Raw genomic sequence first — 12,821 nt, 5'->3', positions numbered from 1 at the left:
CCAGAGGGTTCTGTTCTGCCAGTTCTTCCCCCTGAAAAATCCTACACACCGTAGGATATATTTCTTAAAAATTCCCTTCTGGAAACTTGGTGCAAGCTTAGGGGTACCCACAGAGACTCGCGGCGTCTCCCCCTTGCGCATGGGTGGGTCGGCTGTGCATAGATTGGCCCTCCAGGAATGGATTCCCGATTAGTATATCAGGTGTCTGCACTCAGGATACAAGATTTTTGCTCCGGTGGATGCCCCTCTTGAGCGAGCCTCGGAAGGTGGTGGTGGGGAAACAGGGTGGCAGAAGATAAATATCTGCCTTACTCCCACCTATCATTAAATTCCTATTTTGGCAACAACACACACATCCCCAAGCCTGTGTGTCCAGAAAAGAGGGGAGGGAAGATGGCGGCCAGCTTTTCCGCTGCCTCCCGGGTACATCGGCATGCTCGATACCTGTGGTGCCGCATCGCACAGCCTGAAGGATGTCGTGAACTGCTGTTTACAGCAAGATCTGTGGCACCGTGTGCTTGATTACAGTAATTAAAGAAAGCAGGAGACGGTAGCTTCGCAAGTTGGAGCTTGTCGGCTGGCGCTCTGTGAATCTGCTACCGGCGGGGCTTTTTTCTAACACTGGGGTGAAATAATCTGAATCCGTCCTCCTTGGTGATTTGAAACCCAAAATGGCGGGTCAAGGAGTGTGGTTCAGTTGCTCAGGCGTGGTCCTCGTCCTCTCTAGGGCTACATCTGAAAGACCACAGAATCCACTGATTCATAAATCTCTTTTTATTGTTGTACAATTATGGCACAAATATTATGACCCTGCAAGTAATCTAGTAGAATCCCGTCTATCTTCGGCCTGCCTTTCATCTCGTTTATTGATAGGCTTTTCACCGCTCGGAGGGCGAGGTGGTTTCGAGTGGATTTTTAGATTTCGCTTGTTTGCTTCAGGCACCTGAAATGTCGTGGGCAATTAATGCAGACAATGGAATCTATTCATGAGTAAACATTCTTATTCTCCATAAACCAGGTCTTTAGCAATAACTCGTGGTCAACGCAGCCTCGACGCTACTCAGGCAGTATCGCCTGCCACCGTATAGCTAATCACAGAAGCTTTAGTAAGGAGACGATAAGGATAAAAATCTAGAAGGTGAGAAAAGAAGTGAAATCTCATGCCTTTAAAAAAAACTAAAATGAAATCAGCAAAATTTAGGGGGAAATGCTGTTACATTTCCCCCCATTGTTATTGTTCCTCTCATCAGATGGATAATCACTTATTAGACAGTTCAACCAATTTAAAAAATATTTATTGCTTGCTCTTGCTTCCACGCCGCATGGAAAACAGCAAGAGAGGAGAGATGATGAGTTATCTAAAGGAAGAGTCGCTTCATGAGATCTAGCATCATGCAAAGTCCAGAAAGCTTGTGCGATGAATCATAAGTCTGTGATTTGAGTTTCGTGTTAGATTTCTTCAGGAGGTCCCTAGGGAGAAGCCAGCAGGCCAAAGCAGGAATTGAAAAGATGGCAACGCTGATCTTCGGGACGAAGGACAAGTTTGAGGCAAACCTTGGAAGATTTGGGGTGGAAAATAGTTAATGATCTCCAGTAGCGACACACTTTGTTTCTTGACTCTTGCCTACAAAGGTTTCCCTGTCAATAACCTTTTCGACATTTCTTTTAAGAAAGGCTTCCTCGTGAGACTGACCAAAGAAGAATGAATTTTCTAAAGATTGCTCGTGACAGAAGTAAAATTTAAATCATGGACTTTTATCATTCATTGCACAAGCTCCTGGACCTTGCATGATGCAACTCATCCCTAAGTCCTAGTATTGTAGCAGTTGCTCCCTTCCAGAAATACTTCTGGGCCTGGATATTCCATTTAGATACCATAGCAGAAAAGTCACTGATTTAGCCCTAGTGAGAAAAGGAATCTGGTAGCTATGAGTTCCACTGGTGGTAGTGGGAGCATTTTTGCCAGAATAATGGTTCTCGTGGACAACGACCTATATTATCTGGAAGTAAGATAAATTATAGGCACGCACAGCATTCTGCTACCTTGGCATCAGGGCCAAACTGTGGGCTTTACAGACCTTGTTTCTGTACCTTTCTTCCCTGGAACCAAAGAGTGAGATAATAGGAGAAAATCTTAATAAAAGGTAAAAGATTCATACGAGGAGAAGAGACAAAATTTCTCCCTATTGTTCTGTGCTGTCAAATAACTGAGTCACTTGTGATTTATTGCAAATTTCATCATGTGAATCTGGCCCCCTCACACTGAAAACACACACACACACACACACTCGTGTGGGACAGGACTAAGTAAGATCATTCACTGCCCTCCTGGGCCACCAGATTATCTGCTCCCGGCCGGCCGAGGCAATAGTGGGCCAATGAACCAGTGTTAGCTCAAGAGCTTAGCAATGGGCTCGGAGGTTTGTAAGCCCCGGAAGCTGGCTACTGCTCGAATTATCTACAACAATTTGATCCGTAGGCTCTTCTCTTGCTTTCCTCTGGGTGCATAACAGGCCTGCGTGGCGCAAATCTGATCTGTGGCGGATTCTGTGGTTCATCCACTGGCCTCCTCAAGAATTAGGTGTCCTTTACTGGATATTATTGGTATAGGAGGCTCTTGAGATCCTGAAGCTGAGGCTCCAATACTTTGGCCATCTCATGAGAAGGGAAGACTCCCTGGAAAAGACCCTGATATTAGGAAAGTGTGGAGGCAAGAGGAGAAAGGGACGACAGAGGACGAGATGGCTGGACAGGGTCACCAAAGCGACCAACATCAATTTGACCCAACTCCGAGAGGCAGTGAAAGACAGGAGGGCCTGGCGTGCTTTGGTCCATGGGGATCACGAAGAGTCATACACGACTTAAACGACTAAACAACAACAAATTGGTAGACCAGGGAGAGCATTCTCTCTTTCTCGCCTCTGAAATGCCTAGCGCCTACCTTTCTTGGTTGCTGATGCATTGCAAAATTTTGCCCCCTCATGAGGACTAGCAGCTTTTTTTAAAAAAATTATTTTAATGGTACCTTTTAAAAAAAAATAGAAACATCGCTTCTTGAGAATCCAGATTACTCCTTCTCTTTCTTTCGCGCTTTGATTAGGAGGTAAACAAAGGAGGTCCATGGGCCACCCTAAGGAGACACAGACCACCACCCGGGGACCCAGCTCTGAAGCCTTCCCGCCTCCCTTTGGACGCTTTGCTTGTTTGCTGAAGCGAAGTCATGAAGGGCAGCTGAGAAAAGCAAACAGCTCCATTTCTCAGCTGCCGACTGGGGGGGAAAGTATTGAATCCAAAGCCAGGGAGAAGAGAGACGGAAGGATTGAAAGATGTTGGCTGGCAAGCCACAGCTGGAGGATGATAGGAGCTGACACTGTAAAGAAAGACTTCTACAGATGGACTATGCCCTCTAGAAGCAGGAAGGGAAAAAAAAAACGTATTTAACGGAATATTTTCCCCCCACTGGGCGACTCTCAAATCTTGACAGTTCTTACGTCCTCTGGTTATTTATGTGGCATCAAGTTGCTTCTGACTAATCCCCCCACCGCCAATCAGCCCTTAGCCTATAGATTTCTCTTTACTCATCATTGTACTATGTCTTTACTATGGAGTAGAAAGTTTCGGCTCCCACCCACCCCAAACCCTTGCAAGAGCCTGCTAGGACAATGAAAGTTAAAGAGTCCTAGGTTCATTTTAATGTAAATACTCACAAATATATTAAAGCGTGAGCTTTTGTGGGCTGTTGCTATAGCATCTCATGTAATTTCATATAATAGTATATTTATTAGGCTAGAATCCTGCTGGCGTATGTGATTGCATAATGAGAGGGCCAGCAATGTTGTGTTAGTTCCCTGGCTCATCTTCCTTGAGTTTTATAGTCGCTTGCATGATGAGAAAAAAACCACATTTGCACTAAAGCCCTTACATGCGTGGAAAAATCCAAGCGGTTTGGGGTTTTAGCCTTTTCAGCTGCCACAAGATTCTTGTTTTCAGTGTAACAAACTAACACAGCTATCCCCTTGCTTGAAAATATTGGTCTTCCTGATGTCTTTTGTGGGGTTTTACGATTGCAGAGAATCAGATTATACCGCACAAGAGAGACCACCAAATAAAATTCATCCATAAATAAGGCTAATATATATAATATGTGAACAATGATAGCTGTGTTGTTCCTTGAGCCAAGATCAAATGCATGGTGGGGAATGGAATACATTTATTAAAACTAAGTAAAAATCCTCAAACGGTCAAGCTTTCTAGTTCTCCCCCCTCCTCAGTAATTTTTCATACCAAAGGACTTGGAGATTTCTGAAAAATTGGAAAGGTTGATCACCGTTCGTCCTTGTGAAAGGTTTTGACTGCCTGAGGGTTCGCATGCTTCCTTTTACACCCCGTTTCTATTCCTTTCTCTCTCCGGCCCTTCACTTTAATTAGAGGTAACGACCCATTGCATTCTTCTGCCCCTCCTTGCACGCAACACCCCCTCTTCTCCACACACCCCTCCCCAAATTGTTCTCATGTTTGTACAATATTGGGTTCTGCAAGGTTCTCTTGCGGGCAAGGAGTACAATTTTGTCATGCCTGTTTTCCTGATTTGAACAAGATAGTTAATTTTATCTATTTTTGCTACCAGAAGCCACTAGGGCACCTTAAAAAAATCCTTGTAAGAATATTTGGGATCTAGTCCAAGCAACCCTCCAAAGTTAATGGATGGGTGTCTTATGTCTCTTGATCCTCTGGAGGTTGCCCACCCCTGCAATATACCAAGAGTGGGGAAATCTGAAGATTGCAGGAGCCATTTGGCTTTTTATGTATTTTTCACTAGAACCACCAAGGCAGAAAATAAAATCAGTTGGATTTAAATGTTCTGCTAAGTACAGGACAACTCTTGGTGTGGGCTCTGCTTAGGAATTTGGTTTCAGAACCAAGATCATGGAGTCATTTTGCACCCACTGTATGCTCCGGAGTCTCAAGCTTTTTTCCCCAACATAAACATGCCGGCAGGGGGAACTTTTTAGAGATTTCGGCTGGACCCGTTCCATCCATTCTAGTAGTTCCATGTCGAATGAATATGGAGGAGCTAAGATTTCCAGCTCCCTCCTGGAGGGAATGGCTTTGTTTTGTGTTAAGCGGGGAACTCCTGGAATGTTTCTCACCCAAACCCCCACAATGTGGGTTAAATCGAATCGGAAGTAAGGGAAATAAGCAGTTTTGTGTTTTTTTTGCACCACTGGAAGGACGGAGCAACCAGGAATTGAATGTGCCAAAGTTCCCTGAGCATAAGTATATATTAGCACAAGTAGACCTCTGCCTTTTCGTCTGGGCTGAGGTATCTGGTACATGACGGAAGTGTGGAGGTCACATGGAGATGCCAAGCATAGCCGACAGGATAGGACTCCGTTGCCATGAGGACAAACCACAAGAGGCCTGACTGCTCACTATGGTAACAGGGATACTAGAACTATAACAAAGCGTTGTGGATTTGCCTCCCTGATCTGGACGGTGGGGACAAACACTCTCATATTAAAATACAAAACCTATAATTTCCCCCTGTAGGACATGAGCCAGTCCGTGGCCGAAAGACCAGATCTCGGTAATCAGTTTAATTATATTGGATCTTGCACTTCTTCGCTTCTTTTTTCTTTTGCAAAACAACACACACACACAGGCAAAACGGAATTTTCCAGGACAATTTATGAAACAATTAGGAGGAAGAGCAGCAAAACAAAATGAAATACAGTAAAACCCCAGTCTACCCAAACAGCAAATATAGCTCATAGTCCCTGTTTTGATTGCGATGGGAACAAAATAATCTGGCCCCAATCCATTTTTTGCCCCAAAGTGGCAACGCTGGAGAGAGTATATAATGCAGGAGATATCTCTGGTTCATATTCCTTCCAGGCTCGACCGGTCATTTTCTAAGGCACTCTGTCTCTGATCCGTCTCCACCAGAACCAATAATCACACGGAGGTTCATGAAGACCCAGAAGCTGGCAATATACCACGTTCAGGGTATTTTCGAAGCTTCATCCCCACTAGCCAAACATCCCCATGTATAACTTCTTTTCCTTTTGGTGGTAGCTGCTCAGCTGGGACTCCGTCAACTGTAAGTAACGCTTCACGTTGGCGTCTGTGATTGCGAGACGTGGAGAGAGAAAAAAATTAAAATGTGATTATGTGGATTTATGTTTCTAAAACCATGCCTCAGATAAAATCAGGTGAAGCTGACACAGGCCAAATTAAACTGTACAGTGTGATGAATTCAGCTCAGAAGGGATCAGATGGCCATGCCTGCTTAAGGTCATTACAAAGGGGGCACCATGGTGGACTAGCTTCCTGTTAATATTCTTTCACCAGGGATCTCCAACCCCAAGGAAAATCTGGCCCAAGAAGGACCAGAATGGAATGAACGGGAGCTGCAGACGTCTACATATTGCCTCGTCTCTCATGGCCCACCAGGGAGAATCCCTGATAGAACAGTAGATCCACAAACACACAGACACACACACCCTTGGTGGAACGCTCTCCTCTTTCCTAGCAAAGAGTAATATGGTAGGATTGAACTAACTTAAGGGCCCTTGTGTCGTTTTTCCAACCAGAAGCCTCTCAGATGCATTCAAGCAGGGCCTGAATAAAACAAGCCTGATTTACATCCTACTTTGATTTTATAAACTACCCAGAGTGGCCTTTGGCTAGATGAGTGGTATATAAATAAAATCAATCAACCAACCAACCCTCAAATCACCCTCTGTGTCTCCATCGGGCAGTATCCAAGACCTCTCTCACCTTTGGGTTGCTTGTTGATGGCGGCCACGAGATAGTGTTGTGCCCTGTCAAAATCCCGCAGGTGGTAGAACGCGACGCCGGCCCTGTAGAGTGCCTTGGCGTTCTCCGGTTGCCTCTGGAGCACTTTGAGGCTGTACTCTTTCACGCGTTCGTAATTCACCGGTTGCATCTGAAGGAGGCATGCTGCGAGAGGAACACAACACAGCAGCGTTAGTAAGGGGACGGCGATGGCCCCGTAGAACAAAGCAGGGGGAAGTGGTACATCCACACGAGAGACCGAGCCTCAAGCTGTATGAAAACATTCTTAGATAAGAATAACATCTGCATCGCCAATAACTATGCATCGTGAGACTCAATCTCCCATTTATACTTTTGAGGGTATTCTAAGTATTCAGAAGTGGTTTGGCATTCTTCTGGGGGCGCCCTGGGAATGAGCAGCTTGCCCAGGGCCACACAGGCTGGCTTTTCTCCTGGGAGACCTAGTGGGGGATTTGAACTCCCACCCTAAACCATGCAGCTATCCAGTTTGCCAAGCCCCCCCCCCCGAGGGAAATTAAAATGGGTATTAATTCTGACAGTCAAGGGTGGCTTGGGAATTTGCTATGTGCAAGCTGATCAGGATCTACCCATAAGAGAGTGGTTTGGCCAGGGCCCTTTCAAATGGCAAGCCATCTCCCTCTTCATGCAATTAAAACAAACAAACAAAAAACAGTAAAGGTCCTCACAGGCTTACCAGCCAGATTGTTATAGCAGTCACGCTGGATAGCGTGGAATATCTGCTCCTGCTCAGCCAGCATGGTGGGCCTTTCAGCGCCAAATTCTTGTAAAGGGGAAGGCACGCTTGGATCCAGGGTTTTCACCTGCAGCAAGGCCCAGTGATAGCGGCTCACGGCATCCCGGAAGCGCCCTTCCTTATAAAAGCCGTTCCCTTCCTCCTTGAAAGTCTGGGCCTGCTGCAGACGCAGCTCCGCGACAGGTTCCGGGGAAGGCTGTAAAAGCAGAATCAACCAAATGAAGGTCTTAAAAGAAACAAATCTACCCTTTTCTTGGGAGAAAGTGAAGAAATCATAATGCGAGAAACTCACTCGCAATTTCATGCCCTTTCCAACACTCCTACATCAACACCTAGTGAATAGAAAAGGAAACTCCGATTTATTATTTTAAATAAAGCCGCCTTGAATCTAAAGTGTTGGGAGGGAGGGAGGATCCATGTCAAATGAATACATCAACAGGTCTCATACAATCACACCTTTTCAAAGATTTTTCAATAAGGGATCTCTCTCCTCTTAGAGCGGCCGACCTGGAAGGGATCCTACGGCTCATCCCGTCCAGCCCCTGCCAAGGAGGCCAAGCGGGGGAATTCGAACTCGCCACCTCTGGCTCCGCTGCCAGAGACCTCCACCTCTGAGCTCCCCAGCATGCTTCACCTCCTAGAGGTGGTCTGCCCCATGAAAGAGGCCAGGGTGTAATTTTCCGTGGATGTAATTTGTCAAGTTGCGTGGGCTGGCCTTCCTTCTTCCACCCAACTATTAAAACCTCAGGAGCCTCTCTTATTGATCAAAGGAACCAGCTAGTCCCTTCTATAAAAAAGGACGTGGTGGCGCTGCGGGCTGAACCGCAGAAGCCTCTGTGCTGCAGGGTCAGAAGACCAAGCAGTTGTAAGATCGAATCCACGTGACGGAGTGAGCTCCCGTCACTTGTCCCAGCTCCCGCCAACCTAGCGGTTCGAAAGCATGCAAATGCGAGTAGATCAATAGGGACCACTTCGGTGGGAAGGTAACAGCGTTCCGTGTCTAAGTCGCACTGGCCATGTGACCACAGAAGATTGTCTTCGGACAAAACGCTGGCTCTATGGCTTGGAAACGGGGATGAGCACCGCCTCCTAGAGTCGAACACGACTGGACAAAAAATTGTCAAGTGGAACCTTTACCTTTACCTTACCTAGTCCCTTCTATAGGAGGCCTGATTGTGGTGTCTGTATGTTTCAGCAAATGCACTCTTCCCATGCTCAAGGGTTCTCTACAGCTCGAAGATGCCCAAGGCTAGACTCCGATGCCCACAAAGCCTCTGCAAATCCATATTGGATTTCCCTCTTTTCCTACCCTTCCAAATCTTAAGCAGCATAGGGAGGCAGGACTGGACAGAGCTCGCTTTGCAAACAGCTGGGGAGAAGCAGGTGCCTCCTCTTCCTCTCTCTCCCTCCCTTCTAACTCCAGCAACCCACAAGGTGGTACCTTTGCTGTTGCCATTGCCATCAGGCCAGGTTGCAGCTGCTTCTCAAACCAAGCATCGCCGCTTTGCTGTTTCCCATGGAGCGCTGCACACACACAACACACGCATACACACCCTGCGTGACCTGGAAGGGAAGGCTAAAAGGAGAAGAGGGGCGGAAAAAAGAAAAGACTACAAACATGGCAGGCAGCCGCCTGTCATGTGATCAGAGCCACGTGACGAGTCCCAACAGATCTGGAAAAGGGGGAGAAAAAATCAGGATGCTCTGGAAGGGGAGGCTGGACTGATGACGACCTAAACATTGCATTGCAAGCAGGCAAGACTTCCAGGGAAAAGCCTGCCTGAAACAGACCCAATCGGTTAGTTTATTTTGGAATCAGTTTTTTGCCTGAAACAGACCCAATCGGTTAGTTTATTTTGGAATCAGTTTTTTTCCTACCGACTAGAATGAAACAAGCTTGTGGCACCTTGCCTAGCGTGCATATTTTTACTTTCTTAGCTGCGATTTGCAGTCCATGAACATCTGCACTAAAGAAAAATCGTTTTTTTTTTTTCCTGCATGAAATGGCCCCGGGTGGCCTCGCTCCTATACTTCAGATAAGAATTCTTCCAAAATTCAGATGGACGGTGAAGAGTTGGAATCTTCCTTTTCAGGCAGTCTTTTAAGCAACAGTGGGGATTTTAAAAGAATGCTCCATGTATTTTTAAGGGTGCTCTAAATGCTTTCTTGTGTCTTTAAAGGTGTTTAAAATGGCTACGTGTTTGTTTTTAATGCAATCTTTATAGCCATTTTGTTTTTGTTTTTTTAGTTAAGGATAAGTCACCTTGAGTCATCCATAGGGAGAAAAGCAACATAGTAATAAAATAAATCTTATGTAAAATATTGGGGAATGAGATTTGAGTATTCTTTGTTACTATTGCTGTTATTGTTTTGTCCACTCTTAAGCTTTGGAAGAGTTTTGGAAGTCTTTGTTCAGTGTTAAGAATAAATACTTCAGTAGCAGAAGGCCTGGGACAAATGTATGGGTCGTATAGTTGTATTATTATGTGTGTGTTTTGCATGAATTGCACATTTTTCCTGTTTATATTTATATATATGCATCTGTGTGTATGTGTATTTAACTGAATACATGTCGAGCAGATACTGTAGTCACGAACTGCTATTTTAAAAATAAAGAAAATGGGCCAAGCAAAATTAGAAATAAGAAAATTGCCAATAAAATAGAAAGGAACTCTTATTGTTGTAGAAGTAGCTCCCTTCTAGAGTTCTGATGCTTGCGCTCTTTTTTCTTAAAAGCCTACTGCAAATCCACTGTTCATGATTTTAAAAATCCCTTGTACTGCAAGCCAACATGGCTAGCTTTCATCAGCCTGATGGCCTCAACATGTATTGGACTGCAGCTCCCATTATCCTTCATCAGATGCCCCATATGGGGGTCTGTTATCACCCCTTGCATCTGGGTCCTTCTGTATGTAAAGACATCATCAAATCTTTCACTTAGAAGATGCTAGTCCTTTTGGTCCTCAGTAAAGACCTGATTTTAAAAGGGACACAAAAATTGCTTTATCCCAAATCAGCGGACAGGTGAAAAGGATGCCCACACTTGACATAGTGCTGGAGGATATGTTTTAGAAGTCAGCCTCTGGTCTCAACATGTGGGCTAGGATTGGAAAACCACACCTGTGGAACTGACTGGCATATTTGAAAGCACTGAGGTAGGAATCTACCAACATCCTGTGTAGTTTAGACCACAGAACTTTTAAAATCTGACTAGAGATTGTTCAGCGAGACTTGGGCCCTTTGTGCATGGCAGGAGAGGAAGCTGAACACGTTCCATATGCGTTGTCTCCGACGCATTTTTGGTATCACCTGGCAGGACAAAGTTCCAAATAGAGTAGTCCTAGAATGAGCTGGAATTTTTAGCGTATATATATTACTGAAACAGCAACGTCTATGTTGGCTCGGGCATGTCATGAGAATGGCTGACGGTTGGATTCCAAAAGATCTCCTGTATGGAGAATTAGTGCAGGGAAAGTGCCCCAGAGGGAGACCACAGTTGCGATACAAGGATATCTGCAAGCGGGATCTGAAGGCCTTAGGAATGAACCTCAGCAGATGGGAAACCCTGAAATCTGAACGTTCAGCCTGGAGGCAAGGTGGTGCATCATGGCCTCTCCCATTTTGAAGAGACACTTGTTCAGCAGGCTGAGGCAAAGATGCAGACCCGAAATCAGGGAGCTGGACAGGGGACAAATTGTATTTGTCTTCAGTGTGGAAGGGACAGTCACTCTCGAATTGGCCTTCTCAGCCACACTAGACGCTGTTCCAGGTCCTCTCATAGTCTCTCGAGACTGAAGGATGCCTACAGAGAAAAGCTTGTTCTGTGCACCTCAAAGCCTATGAGCTGCTTTGACTATTTTACATTTCAGAGTATAGTACTGTACCACTAAGCTGCCCAGGCTACTTATTTTCAAATAAAAAGCCTGCCTGTATACGTATTAAGATGCCGCTGGATTAGTATTACTTTTTGATGTGTTGCTTATTTCATTCAACTACATATCACTGACACTGTTGAGTTTGCAGCTATGGGGTATCTAGTGGCACGCAGGGCTGGCCTATCGTTACCCACTGGGAGCCGTAACACTGAAAGAACTACCCCCAGATTCAACGGGCAGATACGCAACCTGTCTCCTTGATCCCTCCCAGTATGCCCTAGCCAGGTCTACTGAGTGACGATTTGCTGCCCTTTGCATGCAGTAGTGTCCAGATGCCACCAGGCACCTTGCCCTGTGGGCATAGCTGAATGGCTGGCTCCCTGGAGAGGGATGGGTAGGAAGCCTATTGGCCATGTTGGTCATCTTCCTGGCCCTGTGCGTCCTGATCTGTTGTGGTATTCAGGCTGTCTCTGCCATTAATGCCATGCCTTTGCCCTCGCCAAATGCGCCCCTCTTTTGATGAAATGAAACACCTCAGAAGTGGACATTGATGCTACATACTTATCACAGCTTCTAGAGGGGGGGCTGTAAAGAGGAAGCAAAACTCAACATTCCTTAAGGAGGAAGCGTTGTAAAAAATGCATATATTCCTTAAGGACTAATCAGCTACTACATACATAAGAGACATTTGAGCGACAGCATGTATGACCGTATGACGGCCAAAACTAAGTTCATTTTAGTGCCTTTTAGAAGCGCTGCGTACCTAACCGTTGCCAGACAGGTAGCAATTCAACTGGTGCTGCATTCCCCAATGACATGGAGGCGCAACAGATACCAACTCGCAGCTATAAATTGCATGTCAGGCAACTTTTAAGAAAATATAAAGGTAGCGGGCAGAGGAAGGGGGGGAGAAAGACAGGAACTCAATCAAAAATTACATATATTTTTTATTCGTAGCCTTTAAGGGCAAAAATGGCGGCGCCCCGACATCGAGGTAATAAAAGAAACCTAGTCGCAAGGGTTCCTATCCAATCAAAAAGCAGCATTGACCGTTTTTATGCGAAGTAGCCCGATGATTTCTTTATTCCGATTGGTTAGTTTCAACCAATCAAAACAAACTTCCCTCGCGACCTGTAAGGCACCCCCCTTCAGGGGCGTTAGGAGCCCGCCTAAAAATCAACCCTCGCGCACGTAGGACGCGAAGACAAGGATCAGAACGCGCTTGCGCAATAAAGGAGGGGCGCTGAGGTTTAAAACCCGCCGAGAGGCTGCGCATGCGTCGTTACGCAACGGCGTCTGGGAAGCACCAAAAAAAAAAACACCCGACAAGGGTGGGTGGGAAAGTTGAAGGCGGATCGTGACCGCGCATGCGC

The 12,821-nt window shown here is 45.8% G+C and overlaps 1 protein-coding gene across 3 annotated transcripts; it reads right to left on the bottom strand.

The window, feature by feature from the left end:
• Positions 1 to 5,670: 5,670 nt before the first annotated feature.
• On the bottom strand, positions 5,671 to 9,251 carry TTC9C (tetratricopeptide repeat domain 9C). Of its 3 annotated transcripts, XM_072983933.2 has the most exons (5): positions 9,015 to 9,207; positions 7,866 to 7,905; positions 7,514 to 7,769; positions 6,781 to 6,963; positions 5,671 to 6,124 (listed from the first exon to the last, which is right to left on the bottom strand). In XM_072983933.2, the coding sequence occupies exons 2-5, from the start codon at positions 7,875 to 7,877 to the stop codon at positions 6,030 to 6,032; spliced, it is 546 nt and encodes a 181-aa protein (XP_072840034.2). In that variant the 5' UTR covers positions 7,878 to 7,905; positions 9,015 to 9,207; the 3' UTR covers positions 5,671 to 6,029. The 3 variants fall into 3 exon arrangements, with proteins under 3 accessions (XP_072840034.2, XP_020652959.3, XP_078238057.1); XM_020797300.3 differs by lacking the exon at positions 7,866 to 7,905 and having other exon boundaries at positions 9,015 to 9,251; XM_078381931.1 differs by lacking the exon at positions 7,866 to 7,905 and having other exon boundaries at positions 8,722 to 9,192.
• Between the last annotated feature and the right edge of the window lie 3,570 nt (positions 9,252 to 12,821).

The sequence above is a fragment of the Pogona vitticeps genome, chromosome 15 (genome assembly GCF_051106095.1).
Source record: "Pogona vitticeps strain Pit_001003342236 chromosome 15, PviZW2.1, whole genome shotgun sequence".
NCBI lineage: Eukaryota > Metazoa > Chordata > Lepidosauria > Squamata > Agamidae > Pogona > Pogona vitticeps.
This window is presented reverse-complemented; position numbering and strand designations above follow the sequence as displayed.